At 40.5% G+C, this 27449-nt stretch overlaps 1 protein-coding gene across 8 annotated transcripts in view; it reads right to left on the reverse strand.

The window, feature by feature from the left end:
- The window catches only part of LOC132115292 (membrane-associated guanylate kinase, WW and PDZ domain-containing protein 1-like), a 219212-nt gene that overhangs the window by 143691 nt on the left and 48072 nt on the right, over positions 1 to 27449 (reverse strand). For all 8 annotated transcript variants that reach the window (XM_059523668.1, XM_059523667.1, XM_059523669.1 and 5 more), the window contains exon 2: positions 13047 to 13163. In XM_059523668.1, coding sequence (XP_059379651.1) covers positions 13047 to 13163 — 117 coding nt within the window. The remainder of the gene's footprint in view (positions 1 to 13046; positions 13164 to 27449) is intronic.

Here is a 27449-nt window from a genome sequence, read left to right on the forward strand (position 1 = left end):
AAACTGCATGCCGTTGACTTTGTTAGTCACTATGCATTGGTTTTGTCGTCATGTTTGGTGAGATAGCTAACCAGTGTTGTGCATGAACGCGTTCAATGAACGACGTTCACTGAACGCGTTCATATTTTCGCCCGAACGCTGAACTGAACGAATCACTTTTCATACAATGAACGTGAACGAGAGCGGCGCTCACTCTGGCAGGAATGAACAGCACGCGCAGTTCACGTTCATGCTCATTTGAAAAGTCAGGTTTTACCAGGGCTTAATTTGAGCCGGAACATGTTCCGTCACCACCGACATTGGATCCTGTTTGTGTAGTGTTCAATGTTTGTGACACATGACTTGCGCGCTTGTTGTAGTTGAGATTGCTGTTAGCCTTGATCGTTTCACGCAGGGGAAAAATGTCAAAAAGACAGGAAAGTTTGCTTAACTTTTTCAAATATGCTGGACAGTCAGATCCCAAACAAGCAAAAATCGTTTCCGCTGATCAAAAAGGAGACCACGGTGGACACAGTAGCCAAGTATCGATATCTTATTATTTCGACATAATAAGGGGACATTCTAATCTGCATTAAGCCACATTAAGCGTTCTTATAATGGTTTTCTATGGGAGGAAAATGCTTAACCGTTCATATTATGGGCTCATCTGATTTTTTGTACATAGCATAGCCTATTTGTTAGGATTTTAGTATCATAATGATTAGGCTAATAAATGCACGCACAATTATCCGTGAACTTGATTTGAACAAATGCCTTTAAACTTGTGTGTGCAAAATTCAGAATTAAATTAATGTGCAGAAATTTGTACAAATAGAGAGTAGGCTATGTAGGCATACTATACTGTTGTAGCCATTAAAAAAAGCGCGTCTCATATTTGTTAAAATATTATAATGTTATTGTTTTTTCATTTATGTTCATTTATGAAAAGTGAACAGCACGACCGAGTAAGATAGGATGCGCAATATGAGACATGGAGCGGGTCAGACATGATTTTGACCGTTGAAGTTGAAGTTGTTATAGAAAGCCTTTCTTTAAAGTGAATTTCGTTTTGTATAAATTGTATCTTAATTTAAATCAACTTTTCATCAACCAATTGCCTGTATTTAATGAATAGGCCGACGAAACAAATATAGCGGAGGTGCCCGCGCGCTCACTTGCATTGCACGTCAACTAGAGCACATCCTAACTTAACGAAACTTAGTGTATGCCTCACACAGACATGACAAATACACAAAGCTTGAAATTTATAAATAATTGTCTCTTGTTTATTGGTACAATAATTTTGATTAGTTTTGGAGTGGCAGTGATTTGCAGCTGGTAATGGATGGTAAAGAGGTTCTATTGAGTAAGATAGTGGCCTATCTTAAAAACGAATTTAACAAATGAACGTGAACTAGTTCGTTTTTAGATATGTGAACTTAGTTCATTTTTTTTTTAAAAATGAACTATGAACATGAACTAGTTCATTATCATCTGTGTGAACTGAACTTTGAGCTAGTTCTTTTTAAGTATGAACTGGCACAACACTGTAGCTAACGTGATTTTCGTGGAGCTTAAAAAAAAAAAACTAGACCCCGCTAGTTCTGGTGCTCGTCTGAGGATCAGAACTTAGCGCAAGACAATGCACTAGAATGCAGACTAAACCTGTGCATTGCAGATAAGACAGGATTGTAGCTTACAATGTCAAGGAATGCCTTCATGCTCAACAAGTAGCTGCCTTTGCCGTCATGTTCATCACTTTAAGCAAGCTATCTAGCTCCTTGCCTCATTATCATACGTAAACTGTACATTTGTGGCTACTGTAGGGTAGCCATTCGTGCCATTTTCGCAGGACACGACCTGGCCAGGATTTCTATATTGCCTAAAATATCCATGTTTTGGCTTTGTTTGCGCTGCACAGACCGATGGCTTCTTGTGCTTTTGAATCGCTCTCACATTACTTCGATGTCATACACCGATCAGTCTGCTCAATGCTGCTTTCCAGTCCAACAATAAAATGTACATGTATTTGCATCGCTTTGACCGTTCTCTGTAGATCCCACCTTCTCACGCACCACGATTGGTTGATTTATGTACAAAGTCTGCAGGTTATTGGTCAAATGATCATTACCGTCATTATGTAAACAGGAAACCAAAGCCAAAACCTGGATATTTTAGGCAATATAGAAATCCTGGCCAGGACATGTCCTGCGAAAATGGCACGAATGGCCACCCTAGGCTACTGTGGTTTAATTATAAACACTATCGTTAACTCATATTTACCATAGTAAAAACATGGTATATTTTAGTATGATCGAAGATACAAAAATTCTTCCAGAACAGACTTGTATATGTGCATTCCCAGAAGAGATGAGAAATGGATTCGTGCTCAGCACCACAAAAAGAACATAAAGTGTCAATATCAGGAAAGATCTTTTTTAAGTAAAGCTTCACAGGATAGAAAAGATGAAGTTATTAGTAAGACACATCCTTAACCTTATTGGTCATTAAGTATTTAGATGACAAAGTCCACACTAATTAATTAATAATTATTTATTACTGTCGACTGTGAGTGACGTCACGTCCCAATGCAAACACGCCCAATAAAATGGCCTCACCCCTGTCACTTGATTTACAGGTTTCCGTGTAGACATTGGAAATTCAAATGCAAAAGGTATTGCGATTCCATTTGAGTTTTGGCAGTTTACATGCACAGTGCAGAGAGTGAAAAGGCAAATGTGGTAATTAATATTGCTATTTAAATATGACAGGCTCATAGCTCGTAAGATATGGGAAACACAATTGCAAACGGACTTTGCATTTCCATTTTAAATTTGGCAGACACTGTGCATTCGCTTAAACGAAAATGCAAATGGTAATGCACGATTTGCATTTGCGTTTGGATTGTCACATTTTATGCGTCCACAAATTGAAAACGCAATTGCAAATACAATTTGTAATTCCTTTTGAATAACGTCCGGAATATCATTCCATACATATGTCTCTTTTGGCACTGTGCAAAACACTATGTAAAACACCCCAATTAACATCGTTTTTATTTATGGGAGAAAAGAAGGCTGTCTACTGGCGCCAAGTAAGCCTCTATGGATACAATAACGAGTGAAAATAGTTAGGTTAGATACATGCTTCGGTGCAGAAGGAAGCCTGTGAGCCTCAAAGGTAAGTTTGCAAGCAGATTATACATCTTAATCAGCTTATCGTTTTTTTGTATTGCATCACTTATAGCTCTCAAACCTTTAAAATAGAGTTTAGGAAGATGTTTGTAACCACAGTCGTTATCTTTGGTTAACTATTGAAGCCTTTTCTCTTGTCAAAAGGTTCAACGTGATCGCCAGTTTTGCGTGCAGATTAAATTCCGCCTATTAGACAGCCTAGTCAGTTTATCGATTTATTTTGGTATTGCATCACTCATAGCTCTAATGTTTAAAATAGAGTTTAGGAAGATGTATGTTACCACAATCATTTGATTAGCTCGTAAAGCCTTGTCTCTTGTTAAAAGGCTCAACGTGACCGCAGACTTTGATGAACACTGCTGGCAGCAGCAACATCTGTGTCCGTATCATTCTTATCAATGAGAGCGTAAACTCATATCTCCATTCTCCCAAGTCATAAATCTTGTATCTCCATAAAACATGATTTTGGGGAAATGTTAATGTTGGTACACAACAGTATATGATCACAATACAAGGTATAATACCAACTTTAACAATACAATGTTGAATATCTAAAAAATATGCATTTTTTTTTTATTTCCTGCAAAATAATGATTTTGGAGATACGAGGATTCCGCCCGACAGGGACGAGATATATATATATATATATATATATATATATATATATATATATATATATTAGGGGTGTGCAGCGAAGCCAGTATTTGTTTCTGTAACAATCACAAAATTATTCGTATCTGTATTCGGATAAAACCGGAAGTAGGCGGAGCCTGAACCGGAACTTCGTACAATTATAGTTGCAAAGACCGTTATGGCTTTAGAGACTTTGCTTTTTTCATAGTTATCACAGAACAAATATGCGGTGTTTAACTAAAAAAAATGTAATAATTATAACATTTATTTAAATATCTTCTAACAGTCGAAGCTGATACTGTCACGGTGAAATAGAGGACAGGAGGCAAATGCAAGTAAATGATGTTTATTGAAGGAAGGTTATGGTGAGTGGATGTTAGAGAGTGACGCAGGGACCTCGACGGCAGCACAGACAGGTGAGTGGGTATCTTGAGTGCGTTGGTGGAGGTGGTGATGGTGATAGATCCGTGGATGATGGTGATAATCCAGAAGCGACCGAACAGGAAACAGCATGAGCAGGAACGCTGGAGGACGAACAGACATGAACCATGAGGACCTAAAAAACAACGATCTGACAAACAAGAGACGAAAGACAGGGCATTAAGTAGGCTGTTGGAATGAGCTGCAACTGATCAGCGGTAACACCCACATGAAACAATCAACATGGCGTAACATGAACCCAGCAGGAGACAGTGAATTCATGAACCATGACAGTACCCCTCCTCCTAAGGACGCCTCCTGGCATCCCCAGAATCCCTTACCTGTCGATTGTAATCATCGATAAGGGAGTGATCCAGGATGTCCCTAGCAGGTACCCAACTTCTCTCCTCCGGACTGTAACCCTCCCAGTCCACCAAGTACTGAAATCCGCATCCCCTCCGTCTAGAGTCCAGAATGTGATTGACCGAATAAGTGGTTTCCCCATCTATGAGTCTTGGTGACAGTAAACGGGCCAATAAATTTGGGAGCCAATTTATTAGATACGGAGCGGAGAGGAATATTCTTAGTAGAAAGCCACACTTTTTGACCCACGACGTATACGGGAGGCCTAGACTGGTGGCGATCGGCTTTAGCCTTAGTGCGCGCCCCCACTTGGAGTAGAGTCTCGCGGGCTTTAGTCCAAGTGCAGTGACACCTCTGGACGAAGGCGTGAACGGAGGGGACTGCGACTTCGGATTCCAGACTGGGAAAAATAGGTGGCTGGTAACCTACACTACACTCAAATGGAGATAGGCCTGTAGCTGATATTGGTAAGGTATTGTGGGCGTACTCCACCACAGACAATTGTTGGCTCCAGGAGGAAGGATTCTTGAAAACCAAACATCGCAACACCCTTTCCAAATCTTGGTTGGCTCTCTCGGTTTGACCATTGCTCTGGGGATGAAACCCTGAGGACAGACTTACAGTCGCTCCCAGGAATTTACAGAATTCTCGCCAAAATTTGGACACAAAGTGGGGTCCCCTGTCGGAAACCACGTCTATCGGGAGGCCATGTAACCGAAAGACGTGATCTACAACGGTCAACGCTGTCTCCTTGGCTGAGGGTAATTTGGGCAAGGGAATAAAGTGGGCAGCTTTCGAGAACCGGTCCACCATGGTCAAAACTACCGTGTTGCCCTGGGAGGGTGGGAGTAAAATCTAGAGCGATGTGGGACCAGGGTCTCGAAGGGACCGGCAGCGGCAGGGGGTCGATTGGAAGTCTTACCAGTGGCACAAACCGAGCAAGCCAAAACAAAACTGTGAATGTCGCGAGCCATAAGTGGCCACCAGAAACGTTGCTTGACCAAAAATTTAGTATGGTTAACTCCTGGATGGCAAGCCACATTAGAGCAATGTCCCCACTGGATAACGTTGGACCATAATCCCTCCGGCACAAATAAGCGATTCGGTGGGCACCTGGGCGGAGGCGTTACCCCTTCTAAGGCTGTCTTGACCTTCGATTCGATCTCCCATGTGAGTGTGGAGACAACTAATGTCTCAGGAAAAATACACTCGGGAGTGGACGGGCGTTCGGAACGGTCAAAAATACGTGACAAAGAATCGGGTTTAATATTTTTGGAACCTGGGCGGTACGAGATAGTAAAATCAAAACGTCCGAAAAAAAGTGCCCACCGAGCCTGCCTGGAGTTCAACCTTTTGGCAGTCCTAATGTATTCTAAATTCTTGTGGTTTGTCCATACAATAAAAGGAACCCCCGATCCTTCTAACCAGTGGCGCCACTCCTCCAATGCCATCTTGACTGCCAACAATTCTCGGTTACCAATATCATAATTTCGTTCGGCAGGAGATAAACGATAAGAAAAATACACGCATGGGTGGACCTTGTCGTCTGAGGGAGAACGTTGAGATAACACCGCTCCTACCCCCACCTTCGACGCATCGACCTCCACCACAAACTGATGTGCTGGGTCAGGGGTGATCAAGATAGGGGCTGAAACAAAGCAGCTCTTCAGTTTGGCAAACACAGCCTCGGCTGTGTCTGACCACCTGAACGTAGTTTTGGGGGAGGTCAAGGCAGTCAGAGGTGCGGCTAGTTGGCTGAAGTTGCGAATAAAACGCCGGTAGAAGTTGGCGAACCCCAGAAACCTCTGTAGGGCCTTACGGGAGTCTGGACTTGGCCACTCTACCACAGCCTTAACCTTCTCAGGATCCATGCGTATTCCCTCAGTCGACACGATATACCCCAGAAATGGAACCGAATGTGCATGAAATTCGCATTTCTCCGCCTTGACAAAAAGCCCATTCTCTAGCAACCTCTGAAGCACTGGTCGGACGTGCTGCACATGTTCCTGGAGAGAAGAAGAAAAAATCAATATGTCGTCCAGGTAGACATATACGAACTGATCAATCATATCTCGCAGCACGTCATTGACGAGTGACTGGAAGACCGCTGGGGAGTTGGAAAGCCCGAAGGGCATGACCAAGTATTCATAGTGCCCTCTGGGGTTATTTAAAAGCAGTCTTCCATTCATCCCCCTCCCTGATACGGACCAAATGATAAGCATTACGTAATTCCAGCTTTGTGAAAATCGACGCTACCTGCAACCTCTCGAAGGCTGAAGACATCAACGGCAAAGGATAAGTATTCTTTACCGTGATGTTGTTCAGTCCCCGGTAATCAATACAAGGTCGCAGTGATCCGTCCCTCTTCCCCACAAAAAAGAACCCCGCCCCCGATGGAGAAGAGGAAGGGCGGATGAACTTCGAAGCTAGAAAATCAGAAATATATTTCTCCATAGCCTCCCTTTCCGGAACAGAAAGTGAATATAATTCACTTTAGGCGGAGACTTACCTGACAATAATTCTATGGCACAGTCGTAGGGACGAAGGAAGGAAGGAGGAAGAGAAGCAGCACGAGACTTAATGAACACTTCCTTCAGGTGGAGGTACTCGGCGGGCACGTTAGACAAATTCACCGCCTCCTCCTGAAACACAGACATAGAAACAGACGGACAGGCAGACACTAAACATGTCTACTACCGGGCTTGGCCTTTTACCGGATAGGTGTAAGCGTGATGTCCAGTTCCCACGCAGTAGAGGCACAGGCCCAGGGACCTCCGCTTCTCCTTCTCCTCCCGGGAAAGCCGAGCTTGCCCTACCTGCATGGGCTCGTGATCGTAGGAGGGGCTGGCCGTGTTCCCGCCGCTGAACCGCACTTCAGTCTGTGTCCTGGATGTGGAACTGGGTAAGTTCCGTCTCTCCATTCGCGTCAGACGTGCGTCGACTCGCAAAGCCAGTTCTATAAGTCCATTCAGTGAAGTAGGGAGATCCAGGGCGTAGATCTCCTTCTGGACGCGGTCAGCCAGCCCATGCAGGAACATGTCCCACTGCGCCTCCTCGTTCCAATGACACTCCACCACCAGGGTTCGGAACTCAATGGAATAGTCTGAGACGGATCTCTCATGCTGACGTAGCTCAGCGAGCCTCCTGGGCGCCTCCCTCCCAGCGACGGCCCGATCAAAGACCCGTCTCATCTCGGCGGAGAGTGACTGAAACGAGGCGCAGCATGGGTCCTGGTTCTCCCACACCGCTGTCCCCCATAATGCTGCCCTCCCAGTGAGCAGTGTTAATACGAAGGCCACCTTGGCTCTCTCGTTGGCGAAGGTTCTGGGTTGGAGGGAAAAGTGCATGTCACAGCGGGTTAAGAAAGCTCTACAAAAGTTGAGCTCACCCTAGTAAGACTCCGGAATTGGGAGACGTGGTTCCGCCTGGGAGGGGGCTTCTGATGGTGCTGGAGGAACAGGCGGTGTGAGCCCGTAGTAGCTGGAATTGTTGGGTGAGCTCGGACACCTGCGTCACCAAAGCTTGAACCGCGCGACCAGTGTCTTTAAGATTCCTCTCCTGGGAGTACATCCTCCAAACACTGGCACTGAGAAAATCTTTAAGTGCGGATGGTTGATTACTCGCTGCCTCCATTGTTGGTCAGATCGTTCTGTCACGGTGAAATGGAGGACAGGAGGCAAATGCAAGTAAATGATGTTTAATGAAGGAAGGTTATGGTGAGTGGATGTTGGAGAGTGACGCAGGGACCTCGACGGCAGCACAGACAGGTGAGTGGGTATCTTGAGTGTGACCGAACAGGAAACAGAGCATGAGCAGGAACACTGGAGGACGAACAGACATGAACCACGAGGACCTAAAACAACGATCTGACAAACAAGAGATGAAAGACAGGGCATTAAGTAGGCTGTTGGAATGAGCTGCAGAACCGTGACAGATACCCTTGTATAGACAAAGTTTCGAGCGCGAGTTTGAGTCCCATTTTGGGGACATTTTGTGATCCATAAATATTTAAATATCTTATAATTAAAACCGTAAAGGTTCATGTGCAGTTTAGAAATATGATTAGAACATTTAAGTAATTTCCAGGAAATGCATGAAAAGGCAAGTGCACACTGCTATTTCATTTGCGTTTATTTCATTTATTAAATGTACACTCATTTACTTTACACACTTGCTAATGCATTGTAATATTAGAGGTTTATGTAAATCAACATGATTTCCTTTGGCTCACTGGTTCCTGCGAAGTTTAAAAAAGTATGCTAGCTATTTCCCTTAAGTAATTTTCAGGTCTAGAAAAGTATGGAAAAAATGAGAACAGAGTATGGAAAAATATTTGTGCTTCGACTATTTATCCTATTCAGTGATCTAAAGTATAAAATTAATTTCTAAAAATAAATTGATCATACAAATAGAGAGCTTTCATGACAAAGGTTTAGTTATCATCTGAACACGTTTGAATTAATTCAAGGCGCACTTTTTCATTACTCATGAGTCTTTAAGCAGTCTTAAGACTTTTTTGAACTTCACTAAACAAATGTGTGTGTGCCACGCAAACCAGCAAAAGATAAAGAAGCAAACATGTATGCCTAGAAGAAAATATATCTGTATCGAAGCTGATTATTAGCCTACTCTTGACAGAGAGCTGGTTTGGATTTTAAGAGACGTGCAGAGACTGTAACGCGGCTGTTTGATTGATGATCGCGCAGTGCTCATTCCATTCATTCATGTATCATTCCTAAGCCTATAAGGTTTAAATCATTGCCTTTTAAATATACACAAATAGTAGAACATGCATGATGTATTATTTTAGTTGATATTACTCTTGCCAAGCTCTGATTTCTGAGAGATGCACAGAGAGGCAACATCAAAGCGCTGTTTGATTTGCGCTCTTTTCATTCATAAAGTTTACATTCATTCACTTCACACAATCATTAATGCGTGACTTTAGGAGGCATGTGTAAAATATTGCGCTGATCCCCTGGCTCACCTGTTACCTAGCAAACATTATCCGTGCCTTTCCGAATAAGGTATTTGGCTTCGGGCACACCCCTAATATATATATTATCACTTATATACACACATATCTATACACACATGGTGGTGGTGGTGTAATGGTGTGGGGGATGTTTTCTTGGCACACTTTAGACCCCTTAGTGCCAACTGGGCATCGTTTGAATGCCACGGCCTACCTGAGCATTGTTGCTGACCATGTCCATCTCTTTATGACCACCATGTACCCATCCTCTGATGGCTACTTCCAGCAGGATAATGCACCATGTCACAAAGCTTGAATAATTTCAAATTGGTTTCTTGAACATGACAATGAGTTCACTTTACTAAAATGGCCCTCAAAGTCACCAGATCTCAACCCAATAGAGCATCTTTGGGATGTGGTGGAACGGGAGCTTCGTGCCCTAGATGTGCATCCCACAAATCTCCATCAACTGCAAGATGCTATCCTATCAATATGAGCCAACATTTCTAAAGAATGCTTTCAGCACCTTGTTGAATCAATGCCACGTAGAATTAAGGCAGTTCTGAAGGCGAAAGGGGGTCAAACACAGATTTAAAACTATTTTTAAAAAACGTGAACGTGAATTAATTTACAATTATCTTAATCATCCCCATGTAGTAAAGTTTGCACACTACTGCACCTGTCAGTCTGAGATCTGGGAGTTTACAAACTACTACCTGTACGTTTGGGAGTTTGCACACTAATGCACCAGTGTGTTTGGGATCATGGAGTTTGCACACTACTGCACCTGTGTGTCTGGTAGTTTGCACACTTCCAGCACACCTGTGCATCTGGGAGTTTTGTTACCATTCTGTGCACTTCATCTGTCATTTCCAACGCTTAATCAAGACACTATTCTTTAAAGCTTGATTATGTTTTGATGTTTTGAACATCATTCTCGGTCTATGAAACCTGTAAACAGCATATTATTTCTTCTGCGCGGTCGTGACCTAAGAAGTGCGCAGCTTAGAAATAACATTGACAACTGCTATGTATCTCTCCTCTGCCATATTTAAAGTTTATGGTTCGCCCAACTCAGAACCTCAGTTATCAAAATAATGTCCAAGTTACCCAGTTGTAAATATGGCTGATTGTCCAATTTCCAAGTAGAAAACTAATATTTACAATGATTCCAATAGCACGTGAAGGCAGCATTATCCCTTTCGAAAATCGAAATTTGGTATGACAAGACATGTTTTGTTACTCGATGGTAACCAGGCAATTCGGTCAGTGCCTAAAAATTATTGAACTGATGCCCAGCCCTAAACACAATGTACAATCACTGTTCAATGCTGTTCTTTTTTTATTTGTTACACTTGTATTACATCTGTTCATTTCTCAAAGCACATGAATAAATGTAAGCTTTTCCCCAGATTTCTACAAGCTCTGTCTCTCAAACTCATAGCGGACTGATATCTGTGAAAGTTCTGTTCTCTCAACCTGAAAGTGATTTATTTAAAAAAGATATCACATGATCAGCCCCATAAAAAATTGAGAGAAGTCTCATATATTCTGCATGTACAATATGTTTATGGTCAGCCCTAAAAACATCACAGATGAGACTCCTTCCCATTATAAACTCACCCTAAACATCAAGCATTGATCAGTCTGGATCATTACATTCTGAAGAACAAGAATGTGCAAAATGTCTAGCACAAAACCACCAGTCATAAGGGTAATTTTATTTTATTTAATTTTTTTAATTGAGATTTATACATCATTTAAAAGCTGAATACATAAGCTTTCCATTGCTGTATGGTTTGTTAGGACAATACTGCATATTTCTAAAGAGAATACATTTTTTCTATTTATGATAGGAAATATTCTAAATATCTTCATGGTGCATGATCTTTACTTAATATCCTAAATAATGAATTTTGGCTATTGTTACAAATATACCCAAGCTACTTATGACAGTTTTTTTGGTCCAGGGTCATATATGTAGATGGGCCTCATAATATGCTCTGGAGATCAACAACATACTTAAGATGTACTACAAAACTACTGAATCCTAGAATGGAGAACTATTACATTCACAGTCTAGAGAGACGACTTTATGCCATGAGGAATTTGACCACAGACTTCATCCATACGACTGATAAACAGCCATCATTTGGCCCTGTTCAGAGCCTCCACACAAACACATGTGCATGTGTTAAGTCTTTAGGGTGTGTTTTTTCCAATGGTGTAATTGCAGTTGTTGTTTAGGGTCATGAGAGTCATCCAGGAGGAGATGAGAAGAGTCCTGCTGGGATTTATGTGTAACTCACAATCAACCTAAACTTACCAATGAGCAACAAACTCTTATGCAGGCATATATTAAAAGGGCAGCCTGGGTCTCTGCTTGGTTTCACTGGACCACCAGACATACTGGCAACTGCAGCATCATTTTACAGTTTCTAAATAAAGTGAGCAGCGCTTCAAAACAATGGAGCGCTTAACACGTTTATTCTAATGATCTTTTATCCTCTAATATCTCTTTTATCTGGATCCAAACACATTTCATTCAAACTCGTTGCATGTGCGCTGCTTCTCTATAAAGACACTAAAGCACCATTAAGAGCTGCAGATGACAGACAGAAGCAGAAACACAGTAAACAGCACAACAGATCGAGACTTTAGCTAAAACACTGCAGAAAAGCGCTGCAAAGAGAGTTATTTTTACCGTAGTAATTTATTCTGGGGGTTTGGTGCCTTGCTCAAGGGCACCTCAGTCATGGTATTAATCAGTGTGTTAAGAGCATTTTAAAATAAACATGTAATTATTAAACAATAAATTATTTTTAGATGGCAAGAAAAGACAACATAAACTTTAAAATCACTAGTTTGTTTACTGCTCATGATAAGAGCGTTTTGAATATGTTTGTTCTAAGCTAAATATATTCTGCCTCACAAATGAATCTAAACTTAAAAAATAACAATAGCCTTATCAAACATCTGATCTTCTCTTTTAATTATCATATCTAATTGGGCTCAACTGATTATTTTTTTATTTTATTTTTTTTTACAAAGCATTAATGATGTCCAGATGTAAATGTGTAACTATTCCTATATTTATAACACATGATAGGAATAGTTATTTTATTTATTTATGTTTGTCCAGACCTCCACTGTGAAGGAAATATAGTGTATATATACTGTGAAGGACCTCCTGGAACTGTAATTGAGTGTCAAAGACCATCAGTCTCTGAATAACTGCAGTCACACTTAGTGGATCAGGACTTTTTACAGTTATTGGTGTTTAAAAACTGAGGCTATCTCAGACATTATGTCAGGTGATCTTAAGTAATAATTTGCCTGTATTTTTGCTAACTTCTGAGGGTCTGGATGACCTGCTTAATCTTACAACGATAGCCTTCAATCTTTTAAAAGCACTTCAGACTGTTTGGCCGAGCTTCCTGGGGCCAGCATGAGTGTGTTCTCGTGTGTTTTGCTGGACTCACAGGGAGCGCTGTAGCGGTGCAGGTTGTTTCTGATGCTGTCCTGCAGCCACTGGTCTGCTGAGCCCTTCTGAAAGCGCTGACTCAAGTAATAACTCAAGTCCTTCTTGAGCTTGCGACCTGAAAACACACACACACATCAATACAATTCTTAATGTTTTATGAAATGCTGCAGTGTTTATTATAAATGATTTATACATGCACATCTTTTGTTTTTATCAAAAACATTTACTTTCTTTAGTGAAACAACTCTATAACATAATAACTCAACAGTAATTCCTCCAGTAGCATGAGATCACAGCAGTTAGCAAACCGCAACCATCCAATCTGTCTTCCAGCGGTAGAAAATGAGGAGTTTGATAAATATTGAGTTCTAGTTTGATGAATATTTCCCCCAACAAAATACAGTTTTCTTTCATATGTAAAGTCAAGTCAAGTCACCTTTATTTATATAGTGCTTTAAACAAAATACATTGGGTCAAAGCAACTGAACAACATTCATTAGGAAAACAGTGTGTCAATAATGCAAAAATGATAGTTAAAGGCAGTTCATCATTGGATTCAGTGATGTCATCTCTGTTCAGTTAAATAGTGTCTGTGCATTTATTTGCAATCAAGTCAACGATATCGCTGTAGATGAAGTGACCCCAACTAAGCAAGCCAGAGGCAACAGCGGCAAGGAACCGAAACTCCATCGGTGACAGAATGGAGAAAAAAACCTTGGGAGAAACCAGGCTCAGTTGGGGGGCCAGTTCTCCTCTGACCAGACGAAACCAGTAGTTCAATTCCAGACTGCAGCAAAGTCAGATTGTGCAGAAGAATCATCTGTTTCCTGTGGTCTTGTCCTGGTGCTCCTCTGAGACAAGGTCTTTACAGGGGATCTGTATCTGGGGCTCTAGTTGTCCTGGTCTCCGCTGTCTTTAAGTGATGTAGAGGTCCTTTCTAGGTGCTGATCCAGCATCTGGTCTGGATACGTACTTGATCGGGGTGACTGCAGTGACCCTCTGATCTGGACACAGACTGGATCTGGTGGCTACGGTGACCTCGGAATAAGAGAGAAACAGACTAATATTAGCGTAGATGCCATTCTTCTAATGATGTAGCAAGTACATAGGGTGTTATGGGAAGTGTTCCCGGTTCCGATTTTCCATAATTAATGCAGCCTAAAAATCCTTTAACGGATTTGGATATGACACAGGTTAGAGTTTTTTATAGCCCTATTCGGGCGGGACTAGTTTTACAGGGGGTAGTTAGAGAAATATGAGTTTCACAAACGTACTTGTTGATTTTAATCCCGTCAGAATCTGCCACGTCTATGTTTTTCTCACACAACCTCTGTGATAATTCCAGAGCAAATTACCTACTGTTTTTCAGCAAACTCAGTGATCCTCTGAGAAAACTAATCCCGTCCGAACTCGAATGTCTGTGATTGAGGGTGATATTTTATTTCACAACGTGTTTTCTTGTGTTTTGACCAACGTGAATTACCGTAGATGCTCTTACCGAGCGCATGTTTGGTATATTTGCTTCCCGGTGTTCTGAAATATTCGGTTTCTGAGATTTTCGGTGACGCTGGGCGGAGCATATATGAATATTCGTGAGTTTCCTGTTTGCCGTTAAAGCGACTCGTTATGGTCACTGAAACATAAATGATTTTCAAAAAGGTATGTTTTAGCGCAGAATAACATCATGCTTAGTTTATTGTTGTTTTTAATACTATTTATAATATGCAAAATACTTTATAGATTGTACCATTTTCATGAAGTGCTTTGAATGGCTAGTCATGCACCACACCAAGTCTTCCCTCCCCCCTCCCATGCTGTTCATAGATTTCAGTTCAGCATTCAACACAATCATCCCTCAACAGCTCATCCACAATCTGGTGCAGCTGGGGCTCAACACTTTGCTGTGCAACTGGCTATTGGACTTTCAGACTGGAAGACCTCAGGCAGTAGGGGTCGGCAGTAACACATCCAGCACCATCGCCCCCCCCCCCAAGGATGTGTGCTGAGCCACCTCCTCTTCACTGTGCTGACCCATGATTGCACACCGTCAAACAACTCCAACTAGGGATGCACCGGTCGACCGGCCATAAATCGGAACCGGCCGGTTTTTGCTTAAAATACACAATTGGCAATCGGACGGTTTTTGGTCTTTTTTCAGCCGATTTTTCCGGAAGTACGCCTGCGTGCACAGACTGCATTGTAATCATTCGCTATCATGTCATTTGTGTGGAAGTATTTCGAAATCTGTGTGCAGGACACGGGCAGCCGATCAGCACTGGAAGTGCAGCTGTCACGATCATTAGCTGGAGTGCCCATGAACTTCAGTAGAGGGCACTTTACTCAGGACCATTCCACCCATCAACCACCAGATGTCACCATATCACTTGGACACTAGCACCTCTCATCTGTTGCACCGCACCCAAACTACATCTCCCATGAGCCTCTGCATCACTATCACCTTGCCACACCTGCACCTCATTCATCAGCTAATCTCCTTGCCACACCTGCACCTCATTTACACACACATATAAGCAGCACTCACACACAGCCACATTGCGAAGTCTTGTTTAGCCTGTGTGACATTTTCGAGCGTTTTTCCTTGTGTTTGTTCCTGCCATACCTGACCTTTGGATTGTTTTACCGACTCTGATTCTCTGCTGCCTGCCCCGACATTCTGCTCATTTCTGTTATTGATCCTGGTTATCCCTGACATACGTTACAGAAGCGCTACACTTCTGAGGCACAGATAGCAGGAAGAAAACAGCCTACTGCACAAAATAAGAGTCCCTTTCCTGTGCTCACTGAAGCTGCGTGAGCGTACTGTACCTGTTCGCGCTCTGCACACATGGAGACAGCTCAACTTCTCTCGTGTTGGATGAGAAACGAAACGGACTAAACCGTGACAAAGCTGATTTTTTTTTCTAAAGTATAACTTGCATACATGTTTGAAAAGCCAGAAGTAAACGTGACAGAACAAGATGGCGGATTAGGTGAACACTCCTGAAGCACCTGCTTGTCTGCAAACAAAAACTGCGCTTTAAAATGGTATTTAGTTGGCATTTACATGGGCAAGTTGAAATATAGCCTAAAGTAACAGTACAGCGTATGGACGCTCCTAATATTACTAGAGGAGAGAAGAAAAAGTTAAAAGGAAAAGTTTCCGCGTCGCTTCAGGAACAAGTAGGCATGGGGACGCTGAGGGCTGATAACGCTGCCTTGATTGCTGAATTAACTGAAGTTATTTCTACACTAATGGACGATAAGCTAAAAAAAATTACTGATAAACTTACAATTGTAGTGGCACAAAATGAGCAGAGAATTCAATCGGCAGAAGAGCGGATATCAACTGTGGAAGATTCCGTTAAGATACTTCAAACTAAAGTGGCTGTAATGGAAACATAGCTGAAAACAGCAAACGACAAAGTGATCGATCTGGAAAGTCGTCGGGACAATCTCAAAATCCTGAATCTAAAAGAAGGAATTGAAGGGACTGACCCGAAAATATTCCTTGAATCTATGCTCCCGAAACTATTGGTCCTCCAGACTGGCAAGGGCAGGGTGAAGATTGATCGGGCTCACCGTGTAGGACCCAAGCAGGATGACAGACCGCGAGCGATGATCATAAAATTACATAATCCCAGCGACAAAGACAGGATTATGCGTGCTGTGAAAGCCAAGGGGTCACTGATGTTAGAGAATAAGAAGCTGTCCATCTATCAAGATTTATCCCCAGCTGTCCGTGAACAACGACGGGGTTTCAATGAGGTGTGTGAGGCACTGATTAAAAAGAACATCAGATTCAACATGAAATTTCCCGCAATTCTGTGCCTGTCACACGGAGAAGATCGCCGTTCATTTAGAAGCCCAGCTGATGCACGTGAATATTTGACCACACTCAAGGACTAGTTCAATTTTTTTTTTTTCTCTCCACTGATGGGGCTGATTTTTACACTTCTTGGATTAGACTTAACGTCACATCTCTTATTTACGGATGTCCAGCCGAATTGAAGGGGGTGTCTTTGCTGGAAAGGTAGGACCCCCTGTTTGGGTTATATAGCCTACTTTTCTATCCGTGAACTTTGAAATAGGAGGACTACTCTATTTTAACATCATGGAATAACAGTATTGCTTCTTCCTCCTGCAAAGGATAATTTGAGTGTACTCATGAAAATACTCTTAGGCCTATTCCTGCTAATCAAAGTAGCCTATTATGTCGGAATGTGGCTGGAAAGCCTCGGACTATTACTTGTTTTGTTTGGATATTGATTGAAATGTAGACGTTGATTTATTTCATTCAGCCAATTAATTATCTTAAGGATGTATGACGGGCGGGCGCTTGGAGTGCTCTTTTTTTTTTTTTTTCTCTCTCTTTTTTAATTCTCTTTTTTTCGTTATTCCAATGCCCCTCGTAAAGAGGACTTCTCCCTTTGTTTGTCTTGTATGTTTGTTTGTGTGTGGCTGCACTTGTGTGTATGTGTGTGTGTGTGTGTGTGTGTGTGTGTGTGCGTGCTTGTCTCCTTTTGTGTGATCCTGGGAAAAGTTTTTGTTTTATCTTTTATGGGATTTAAAGACTTGACATATGATGGAGATGATATACATCACTGTATTGATGTTGAAAACAACATAACCTGTAAATATTATGACCCTGAGCATGTAAAATGTCTGAATATAGTAAATAACTTTTCATTTCTGCACTTAAACATAAGAAGTTTGAATAAACATCACGATGAGCTTGTCTCCCTACTCTCAAACACTAAATGCTGCTTTAATATAATTGGTTGTAGTGAGACGTGGCTAAATGACAAATCGTACATAGATGCCTTACACCTCGAAGACTATAAATTATATCAGAAGGACAGATTTGGCAGATCTGGTGGTGGGGTATGCCTCTATGTACGTTCGAATATGCATGCTGATGTTTGCGATCTTGCTGTTAATGACAATCACACAGATTCTCTTTTTATTGAGATAAAAAATGACAAAGGTAAAAGCATTATTGTGGGTGTAATTTACCGCCCCCCAGATTCTGATTTAAACATTTTTAATAACAAACTTGAAGAAATTTTATTACACATAAATAAATTAAACAAAGACTGCGTCCTCCTTGGAGACTTCAATATTGATGTCTCCAAGGACGATGCAGTCAAAAACGACTTCATTAACACACTACATTCCTCCTCTTTTTTTCCAACTATAAATATATTTACTAGAGTCACAAATACTTCTACAACTGTTATAGACAATATTGTCACAAATATACGAAATGTTAAGCTCGAATCAGGAGTTTTACTTTCTGATATAACTGATCATTACCCAACAATATTGTACTTTAATTTTGATTACAAATGTTTACCTTCCTGTCAACCGGTAAAAATTAAAGTAGTAAACGACAGAACAATGTATCAACTTAAGGCAAGTCTGCAAGCTAAAGCATGGAACACTGTTTATTGCTGCTGCGATCCTGACACTGCATATGATTCCCTGGTAAATGAAGTAACAGATTCCATTCGCTGCTCCATTCCTATAAAAACTGTTACACGCAGTAGGGCTGAACACAAATCTTGGTTAACAAGGGCAATCTCTAACTCCATTAAACAAAAAAAATGTTAAAAAACCAAATATAGAGAATAAAACTAAATACAATGTTTACAAGAATAAACTGGTATATATAATCAGGAAAAGCAAATATAGTCACTATTCTGAACTTATAAAAACCGCGCATGGAGACTCCAAAAAATCATGGAAAGTGCTGAATAATGTTTTGAATATGGGCCATAAAGACACCGTGCTCCCAGACACAATAAATAATACTGATCTTGCAAATGAATTTAATAATTACTTTGTATCAATAGGGGCTAATCTCTCAAAAAACATAACTCAACCACACAGTGTCTCTTACAAACAATATATGTCAGGCAACTATCCGAACTCCTTCTTTCTAAAGCCTACAGATGCCACTGAACTGCATAATATTATAATGGCTCTGAAGAGCTCAAATTCTGCTGGAGAAGATGAAATTAGCAGTAAAATATTAAAAAGTATTGCCAAAGAAATAATTGAACCACTTACACACTGTATTAATCTTTCACTGCTCACAGGAACTGTTCCCAAAATGACAAAAATTGCAAAAATAATTCCGATTTTCAGATCTGGTGATAAAAATGATATAACAAATTATCGTCCCATATCCATCTTACCAACTCTTTCCAAAATATTGGAAAGAGTGGTTTATAATAGACTTATTAATTATTTTAATACACTGAACATACTCAACCCATCCCAGTATGGTTTCAGGAAAAAACATACCACCTGTATGGCGATCCTTGATCTTATTGAAAAGATCAATGATGCCATTGAAAAGGGGGAATATGGTATCTGTGTATTTTTAGACCTTTCAAAGGCATTTGATACCATCGACTTTACTATACTACTGTACAAATTGGACCATTATGGAATTAGAGGCCAGCCATTGAATTGGTTCAAGAGCTACTTACACCTGAGGCAACAATATGTAACTATTCACGAACAGACATCAGAAAACAAACACATTAAATATGGTGTTCCACAAGGATCCATATTAGGTCCTCTCCTCTTTATTATTTACATTAATGATCTGGAAAATTCCTCAAAGATCCTCCATAAAGTAATCTTTGCAGATGACACTAACTTGTTCCTATCACACAAAAATGAGTTTGAACTTCAACAACTACTCAACAAAGAGCTTCAGAATGTGGATAACTGGTTCAAAGTAAATAAACTATCCATAAACACCAGTAAAACCAACTACATAATATTCTGTCCCAATAAAAAACAACCTAATTTAGAGGATTCAAATTTCCAGATCAAAATAAAGGGAGAGGAACTAAAGAGAGTAAGGACGACTAAATTCTTGGGTGTCTTTATAGATGATCACCTAAACTTTAAACACCATATTGAATACCTTGTCAAAAAGCTATCAAAATATGTTGGGCTGTTCTTTAAGCTTAGACACCTGCTTCCCCACGCAATACTACTTACTCTATACAAAGCCCTCTTTGAACCCCATTTAAATTACTGCAATATTATATGGTGCAATACTTATCCCACTCATCTAAAAAAATTAGAAATTCTACAAAAAAAAACCATTCGTGCTATATCATGGTCTGATTTCAATGCTCCAACTCGTTCTATTTTTTCTAGGTACGGTCTTTTAAGACTTACTGAATATAATATATTTCACAATGCATGTACTGTGTATCAGGTGGTCTTTGGTTTGAATAACAGTCTATGTGAGCTTGTTCCCATCCGCGATCCCCAGCACACTTACCTCACTAGAAACACGCACATCATTACTGGTAAAAAACGGAGATTAAAAAGCACTGGTATGAGTGTAGTGTGCCGGGGACCGCGGATCTGGAACGAGCTGGATGAAAATTCGAAAAACTCAAGCTCTATTTTTTCTTTTAAACAAAACCTCAAGAAACAATTACTAAGCTTGTATACATCTTCCTGATGTATGTACTATTTCTCACTCTGCATGTATGTCAGTATAAAATTTTAAATCTTAAGGTAAACAAAATTGTATCTGTTAAATGGGATCTTCTACTTTTTGTTGTATGAATGAGATGTATGAAATGTATTATATGTAGGCCACACATTTTTTCATTTTTTTATCTGTCTTTTTTCCTGGTTTGTCATGGCCCCCTAGTATAAGCTTTAGATAGCTTCTTTGGGGACCAGTTCACATGCATGATTATTTCTTTGTTCTATGTTTTATCTCAAGTGCATATGAATATATGTATGTGTATGTGAATAAAACTTTCTTCTTCTTCTTCTATACGTCAGTTCTGTATAGGATGATTATTTTTCATTCATCCAATTAAAAAATCTAGGGTAATGATTCACATCTATATTTTTTTACTTGAGACAATAGTTTTTTCATTTTTCATTGGCTCAAGTAAAAAAAATATAGATGTGAATCATTACCTTAATTTTTTTTATTTATTTTTTTATTGGATGAATGAAACACTTTGCATCTTTGTTTTATTTGCACCAACATTATTTGATTTTAACATTTTGGAATAATATTTATATAGCATACTTTTATTTAGTCTCACTGGTAAAGACCTTGTTTTAAATTTAAAACCAAATTTAAAAACTAAAATACCGAATGTTGATGCTGAATGTGTGTTGATTGTGGTGTTTGGACTGTAGAACTACAGTATGCAGTTATTGCCTTTAATTTCACATGGTTACAGTTAATCTTTTCATTTAAGGCCAGTTCTATGTAGTTTCAACCCAATTCAAAAACAAAAGCTAAATGCTGATGTTTTCACCATCTATGTTTGTATTGTATAGGCTAATTACTGTGCAGTTACTACTGTTAATTTCAGATGGTTACAGTTATTGTTTTCAAAAGCCAAAAGCCAGTTTGGCCTATTAAATACCAAATAAACGTCTTGTTTATGCACACTTTCCTTCTTTCTTGTTTGTTGCTTAAAGATTTTAAAAAAATTGGAAATCGGAATTGGTCAGTTTGCTTGTAAAAAAAATCGGTATCGGAATCGGCCATGAAAAATCATGATCGTGCATCCCTAACTCCAACCTCTTTATTAAGTTTACAGATGACACGACTGTGGGTCTCACAGTTAATTATTTTTACATGCAATTATACAAAATGAAACCAAACAAGATTTTTAATAAAGATAAATTATGTAGACAAATAAGAATAAATCTTGCTTGTTGTGCCATGCAAATCTTGCACTCTGTTATTTAAGGAATAGTATACACTCATGCCAATACTAACAGCCAAAAAGAATACACGTCACACCTCTGTTTATCAATTTTCACTGGCTACCAATACCTGCTTGCATAAAATTCAAGGCATTGATGTTTGCATACAAAACTACCACTGGCTCTGTACCCCTTTACCTAAATTCATTACTTCAGACTTATTTGCCTCTAGAAGCTTGCGTTCTGCAAGTGAACGTCGCTTGATTGTGCCATCCCAAAGAAGCAAAAAGTCACTTTTACAGACTTTTAAATTAAATGTTCCCTCCTGGTGGAATGACCTGCCCAAATCAATCCGAAAAGCTGAGTCCTTAGCCATCTTCAAGAATCGGCTTAAAACACACCTCTTCAATCTTTATTTGACCCTCTAACTTTAGCACTCACTATTCTAAATCTATTCTTAAAAAAAAAAAAAAAAAAAAAAATCTTACTAACTTTCTAATCTTTTTGTATTCTATTTTCTTATTTATTATACAATTATATAAAAAAAAGACCTTTAACACTAGCTTTCTCTATTCTTTTTCTATTCTATCTTTTATTTTTATTTATTATATTATTTAGAAGCCCTTGCTACGTGTGCTGCCTTTAAGCTAACTGAGACTTTTTATAGCACTTATATATCATTGCTCTTTTGTTGTTTTTGATTGCTTCCATTGTACTCATTTGTAAGTTGCTTTGGATAAAAGCGTCTGCTAAATGACTAAATGTAAATTCTTACTGATAAATTCTGGAAAAAAACAAAACAAAAAAAACAAAACAAAACCGGTGTTAATTATAGGACCTAAAAACTCCGCTTGTAATAACCTAGAACACTGTCTAAGACTTGATGGTTGCTCTGTCAATTCTTCGTCATCAGTTAGGAACCTAGGTGTGCTATTTGATCGCAATCTTTCCTTAGAAAGCCACGTTTCTAGCATTTGTAAAACTGCATTTTTCCATCTAAAAAAATATCCAAATTACGACCTATGCTCTCAATGTCAAATGCAGAAATGTTAATCCATGCATTTATGACCTCAAGGTTAGATAACTTTAATGCTTTATTGGGTGGTTGTTCTGCACGCTTAGTAAACAAACTACAGCTAGTCCAAAATGCAGCAGCAAGAGTTCTTACTAGAACCAGGAAGTATGACCATATTAGCCCGGTCCTGTCAACACTGATATATAAAGCCCTGAATGGTTTAGCACCTCAGCAGTTTAGCGAGCTCTTATTGCACTATAGTCCTCCACATCCGCTACGTTCTCAAAACATGAATTTGATATTACCTAGAATATCAAAATCAACTGCGGGCGGCAGATCCTTTTCCTATTTAGCTCCCAAACTCTGGAATAGCCTACCTAACATTGTTTGAGAGGCAGACACACTCTTGCAGTTTAAATCTAGATTAAAATCCCACCTCTTTGACCTGGTTTACACATAACACACTAAAACATTTCTAATATTCAAATCCGTTACGCTAATACGCTAATATTAGTCTGTTTTCTCTTATTCCGAGGTCACCGTAGCCACCAGATCCAGTCTGTATCCAGATCAGAGGGTCACTGCAGTCACCCGGATCCAGTACGTATCTAGACCAGATGGTGGATCAGCACCTAGAGAGGACCTCTACAGCCCTGAAACCAGGACAACTAGATGAGCCCCAGATGCACATCCCCTGTAAAGACCTTGTCTCAGACGACCACCGGGTCAAGACCACAGGAAACAGATGTTCCTCTTCAGGAACTCAAGCTGCGTCGAATAGACTTTGTCTGTATTCGATAATGTGATATATCACGGTAATGAATTCGCACAATATTGTTATTGTAGGCACTTCTAAATACCGTGAATAATTATATATTACAAATTATTCCGAATTTGGAATGCATTTTTAGAATACTATTCCCATCAACTGGTCAAAATGCACAACACTGCTGTATGCTGCTAGAAAGAATCTGTGCACTATGATATAAACAAGCACGAAAGAGAAGCACATGGAGGAACACGTGAGGGACGCGCTGAATGAAAGCACATTCACTCTCTGACAGCAGATGGTGCTAAACTGCAGAAAATGCAGTCGTTACCCTTGAAACACCACAAATAAACCAGCCCTACAATCATTTCAAATAGCCAATCAGATTTGTGTATTTGCTATGATGTTCATCATAGTGCCAAGTATTAATAGGTTATTTTAATCTGGACTACAACATGACATAGCAATTGTTTCAAAGTGTTTTGATTTCTTTTATTTTTTTTAACAAAGATTAATAACTTCTGTAGCAAATGTAGCTATTGCTCATTGTGAATGTTAATGGTGAACTAAAGAGATCTTATTGTAAAGTGATACGTATGGATCGTTCTTTTCCACTTTAATCGGTGCAAAAATGTTAACTTTATATATTTTTCTGTATTGCTTTATTGCATTTAAATGTTCAGTTATTTTTGTTATAAGAAAAACAGTTTTTTAACCTGTTATACTGTACTATACTGTACAATTAACCACAACAGGAAAATTTGATACCGGCATATCCCTAGCGTCGAACACTTTGGGGAACGCCTTTGGCATGAGCGACTCTGAATATCGTGTGTAATCTGTCCAATGGAAGGGCGTGACATCATGAGCGAGGTGACGTAGTGACCAGGAAGCTATAAAAGCACGAGCCACGCAACTGGCTTCAGGTTCTCGTCTTTCAGCCAGTGCTCTGTGTGTGCATGTCTTTCTGTCATGTCAGTCTTATTTATTGTCATTTGTCAATATTAGCTCCTCTAAGTAGCAATAGTATGTCAAAGAGCAAACTAAGATTAGGCATCTAAAGGGTGAATCCAGACCGCGTTTCAGATTGTGTGTTCCTCCCTGCTCTCACTACATCAGAGGTGGGGACACACACAGTCTGTGCGTGGTCTGCCTGGGATCAAAGCGCGCTGTGTATGATTGCCAAATGTGGACGCTTCGATCCCAGTGTTTCTCTTGATGCCGTTCCTGCTTTCGCCAAGGCAGAATGACGCCTGCATTCAAAGGGTTCGCAGATAGATCTGCTGGAGGGAATGAAGACGGGCGTGTCCCTATCTCCTACCTCACCCACCAGATCTGCCCGATCTCTGGGTATCGAAGCCTGAGCTGCCGTCCTTCCCCCCGAGGAGCGGCCGTAATGCTCCGCCTTTCTTTCTCCAAGGAGATTGACGCGGAGGGCATCGGTGAGCTTGCAATTGCACAAACATAAATTTGCATAAGCACAAGTATACAACAAGTATATTATGCCTAAATATTATAATGGACGGCATTAATGAGCAGCGTGCTCGCACAGTTGGCTCCAAGAAAATAAGGGGGCTGATTGTGCTTCTACGCATATCTGGCGGACAGGTTGGAGATGGTTCTTCCTATCTCCACCCGTGTTCCCTAGATCTAGAGCTTGCTCTCAAGGTCCAGAAGCCCACGCTGCGGTTCTTCCCCCTCTGACTGTGAACTCGCTGAGGCGGCTATTTAATCTCCGAGGAGTTTAATATTGTTTGTGTGACTAAGCGGCTCGCGTGCTGCCAACAGCTTGTCTGGTTGCTTAAGCTCCATTTAATAATGAGAAATTAAGACATTCATGCATGAGGCATAAGGCATGAGGCATTCATCTGACTACGAGAAGTTAGATATATCATTTCGATTCTGGATATGAATCTATGTGTATACTTGTCTGGTTGTTTAGCTGCATTTAATTCTGAGGAACTAAATTCAGTATTTATCTGACTGTGAGAAGTTAGATATATCATTTTGATGTGAATTGTATCATTGTTTGATTGCATTAAATTCTGAGGAATATAATGACATTTATCTAACTTTGAGAAGTTAAATGTACTGGAGGGGCTACTGGGCAGGAGCAGCCCCTTTCACATACAATCAGAACGTTACCGCCTGCGCTCCCCATTTCGGGACTGGAGGCTGAAGCCACGCTCGGGGCCAGGGACTTCCCATCCTAAGCCGGATTCCGTACTTCAGGTGGGGAGGTCCTCAGCCAAGAAGTCCTGACACGTGTCGGTCATGACTGCAGAGGGTGGCCCCTACTGGGGTAGAGTGGTGTTTACATGCATTACACGGTGCCCGTCTCTTCTCAGTGCCCTCGGGAAGTCGATCTGCCAACCCTGCCAGAGCTCTAGGACGCAGTGGCTTCCCGGCGAGCACTACTCTCAGTATCTTCCGCCTGCGAGCGTAGCGGGGCTGAGAGGCTCACCACCCCTTTAGGGGCCTCTTACACCAGAGGTCAGTCTCGAGAGACTGATTCCCTTAGTAGATTATTTAGCAGTGTGGGCTGCCAAAAGTATCTCAATGGGTCCTGCGCATGGTAGAAAAAGGCTAGTGCATTCAGTTCGGCTCTCCACCGCCGAGATTCAGCGGGGCTATCCCGACACTATTCGGCCCCCAGCAGGCTCTGGTTATGGAACAAGAAGTGAATATCCTATTAAGGAAGGAGGCCATCGAAAATTTGAAGCTTACCAATATCGAGTACTTCCCTTCGGCCTTGCAGTCTCACCCCACACGATTTCGAAAGATGCGATGCAAAGATTCGAAAGTAGATGCAGCTCTGGTTCCTCTGCGTATGGAGGGCATCCACATTGTCAGTTATATCGACGATTGGTTGATTTGAGTTCAATCAGAGCAGATGGCGGTTCGTCATCGAGATGTCATTCTCGCTCACATGGAGGAGCTGGGTTTGAGACTGAACGCCAAGAATAGTGTACTTTCTCCAGTTCAGAGAACCACCTATCTAGGCGTAGTATGTGATTCGACCACGATGCAGGCACGTCTGTCTCCTGCTCGGATCGAGTCGATCCTCATGTCAGTCAAGAGAGTCAAAGAAGGCAAGTCATTCACTGTCAAACAGTTTCAGAGACTGTAAGGGCTGATGACATCTGCGTCCAACGTGATACCTTTTGGCCTGTTGTACATGAGACCCCTACAGTGGTGGCTCAAGACCAAGGGATTTTCCCAGAGGATGCTCTATAGACTTCTCTATAGGATGCTCTATAGACATAGAGGGTAATTTTTATTATTTATTTATTTTTGGTATCCATGAGGAAACAAGTTTATATATCAGAGAATGAAGTGGTTTGAGAATGTAAACATGCCTGTAGTTTAGAGTGAGGTGTAGGGAAAGGTGTAGGGTAACAGTAAGAGGATACAAAACACAGTAGAAAAAACATTATTATTATTATTATAGTCTTTATAGAGTCCAAATTAACCACATATGAGTGTGTGTGTGTGTGTGTGTGTGTGTGTGTGTGTGTGTGTGTGTGTGTGTGCTGCAGCTAAGCAGTGCCCTCTGTTTTTCACTGGTCATCACAAACACTGTTGCCGTGGTAACACACTTCATGCTCATGATCACAGCCTGTGAGTTCATGTGTCTCTGCTGCTCTCTATTGACCTACTGCAGTACTACAACAACAGCAACACTTTGTATTATTGACATTCACTGAAGGTTAATTCATTTCTAAGGACATTGATCCCAGACATATTTCTAAATATCTATAACTGAATAATAAACAAATAATCCTATAAAAAATTATAATATAAAAAAAATCTATTTATACATGTAGGCCTACTTCTGTTTGCAAACAGGATTTCTTCTAAAAGTATGGCACAGCTAAATCAATCAAATTTGAGATAAAATAAAC

The sequence above is a fragment of the Carassius carassius genome, chromosome 34 (assembly GCF_963082965.1).
Source record: "Carassius carassius chromosome 34, fCarCar2.1, whole genome shotgun sequence".
In the NCBI taxonomy this organism is placed as follows: domain Eukaryota; kingdom Metazoa; phylum Chordata; class Actinopteri; order Cypriniformes; family Cyprinidae; genus Carassius; species Carassius carassius.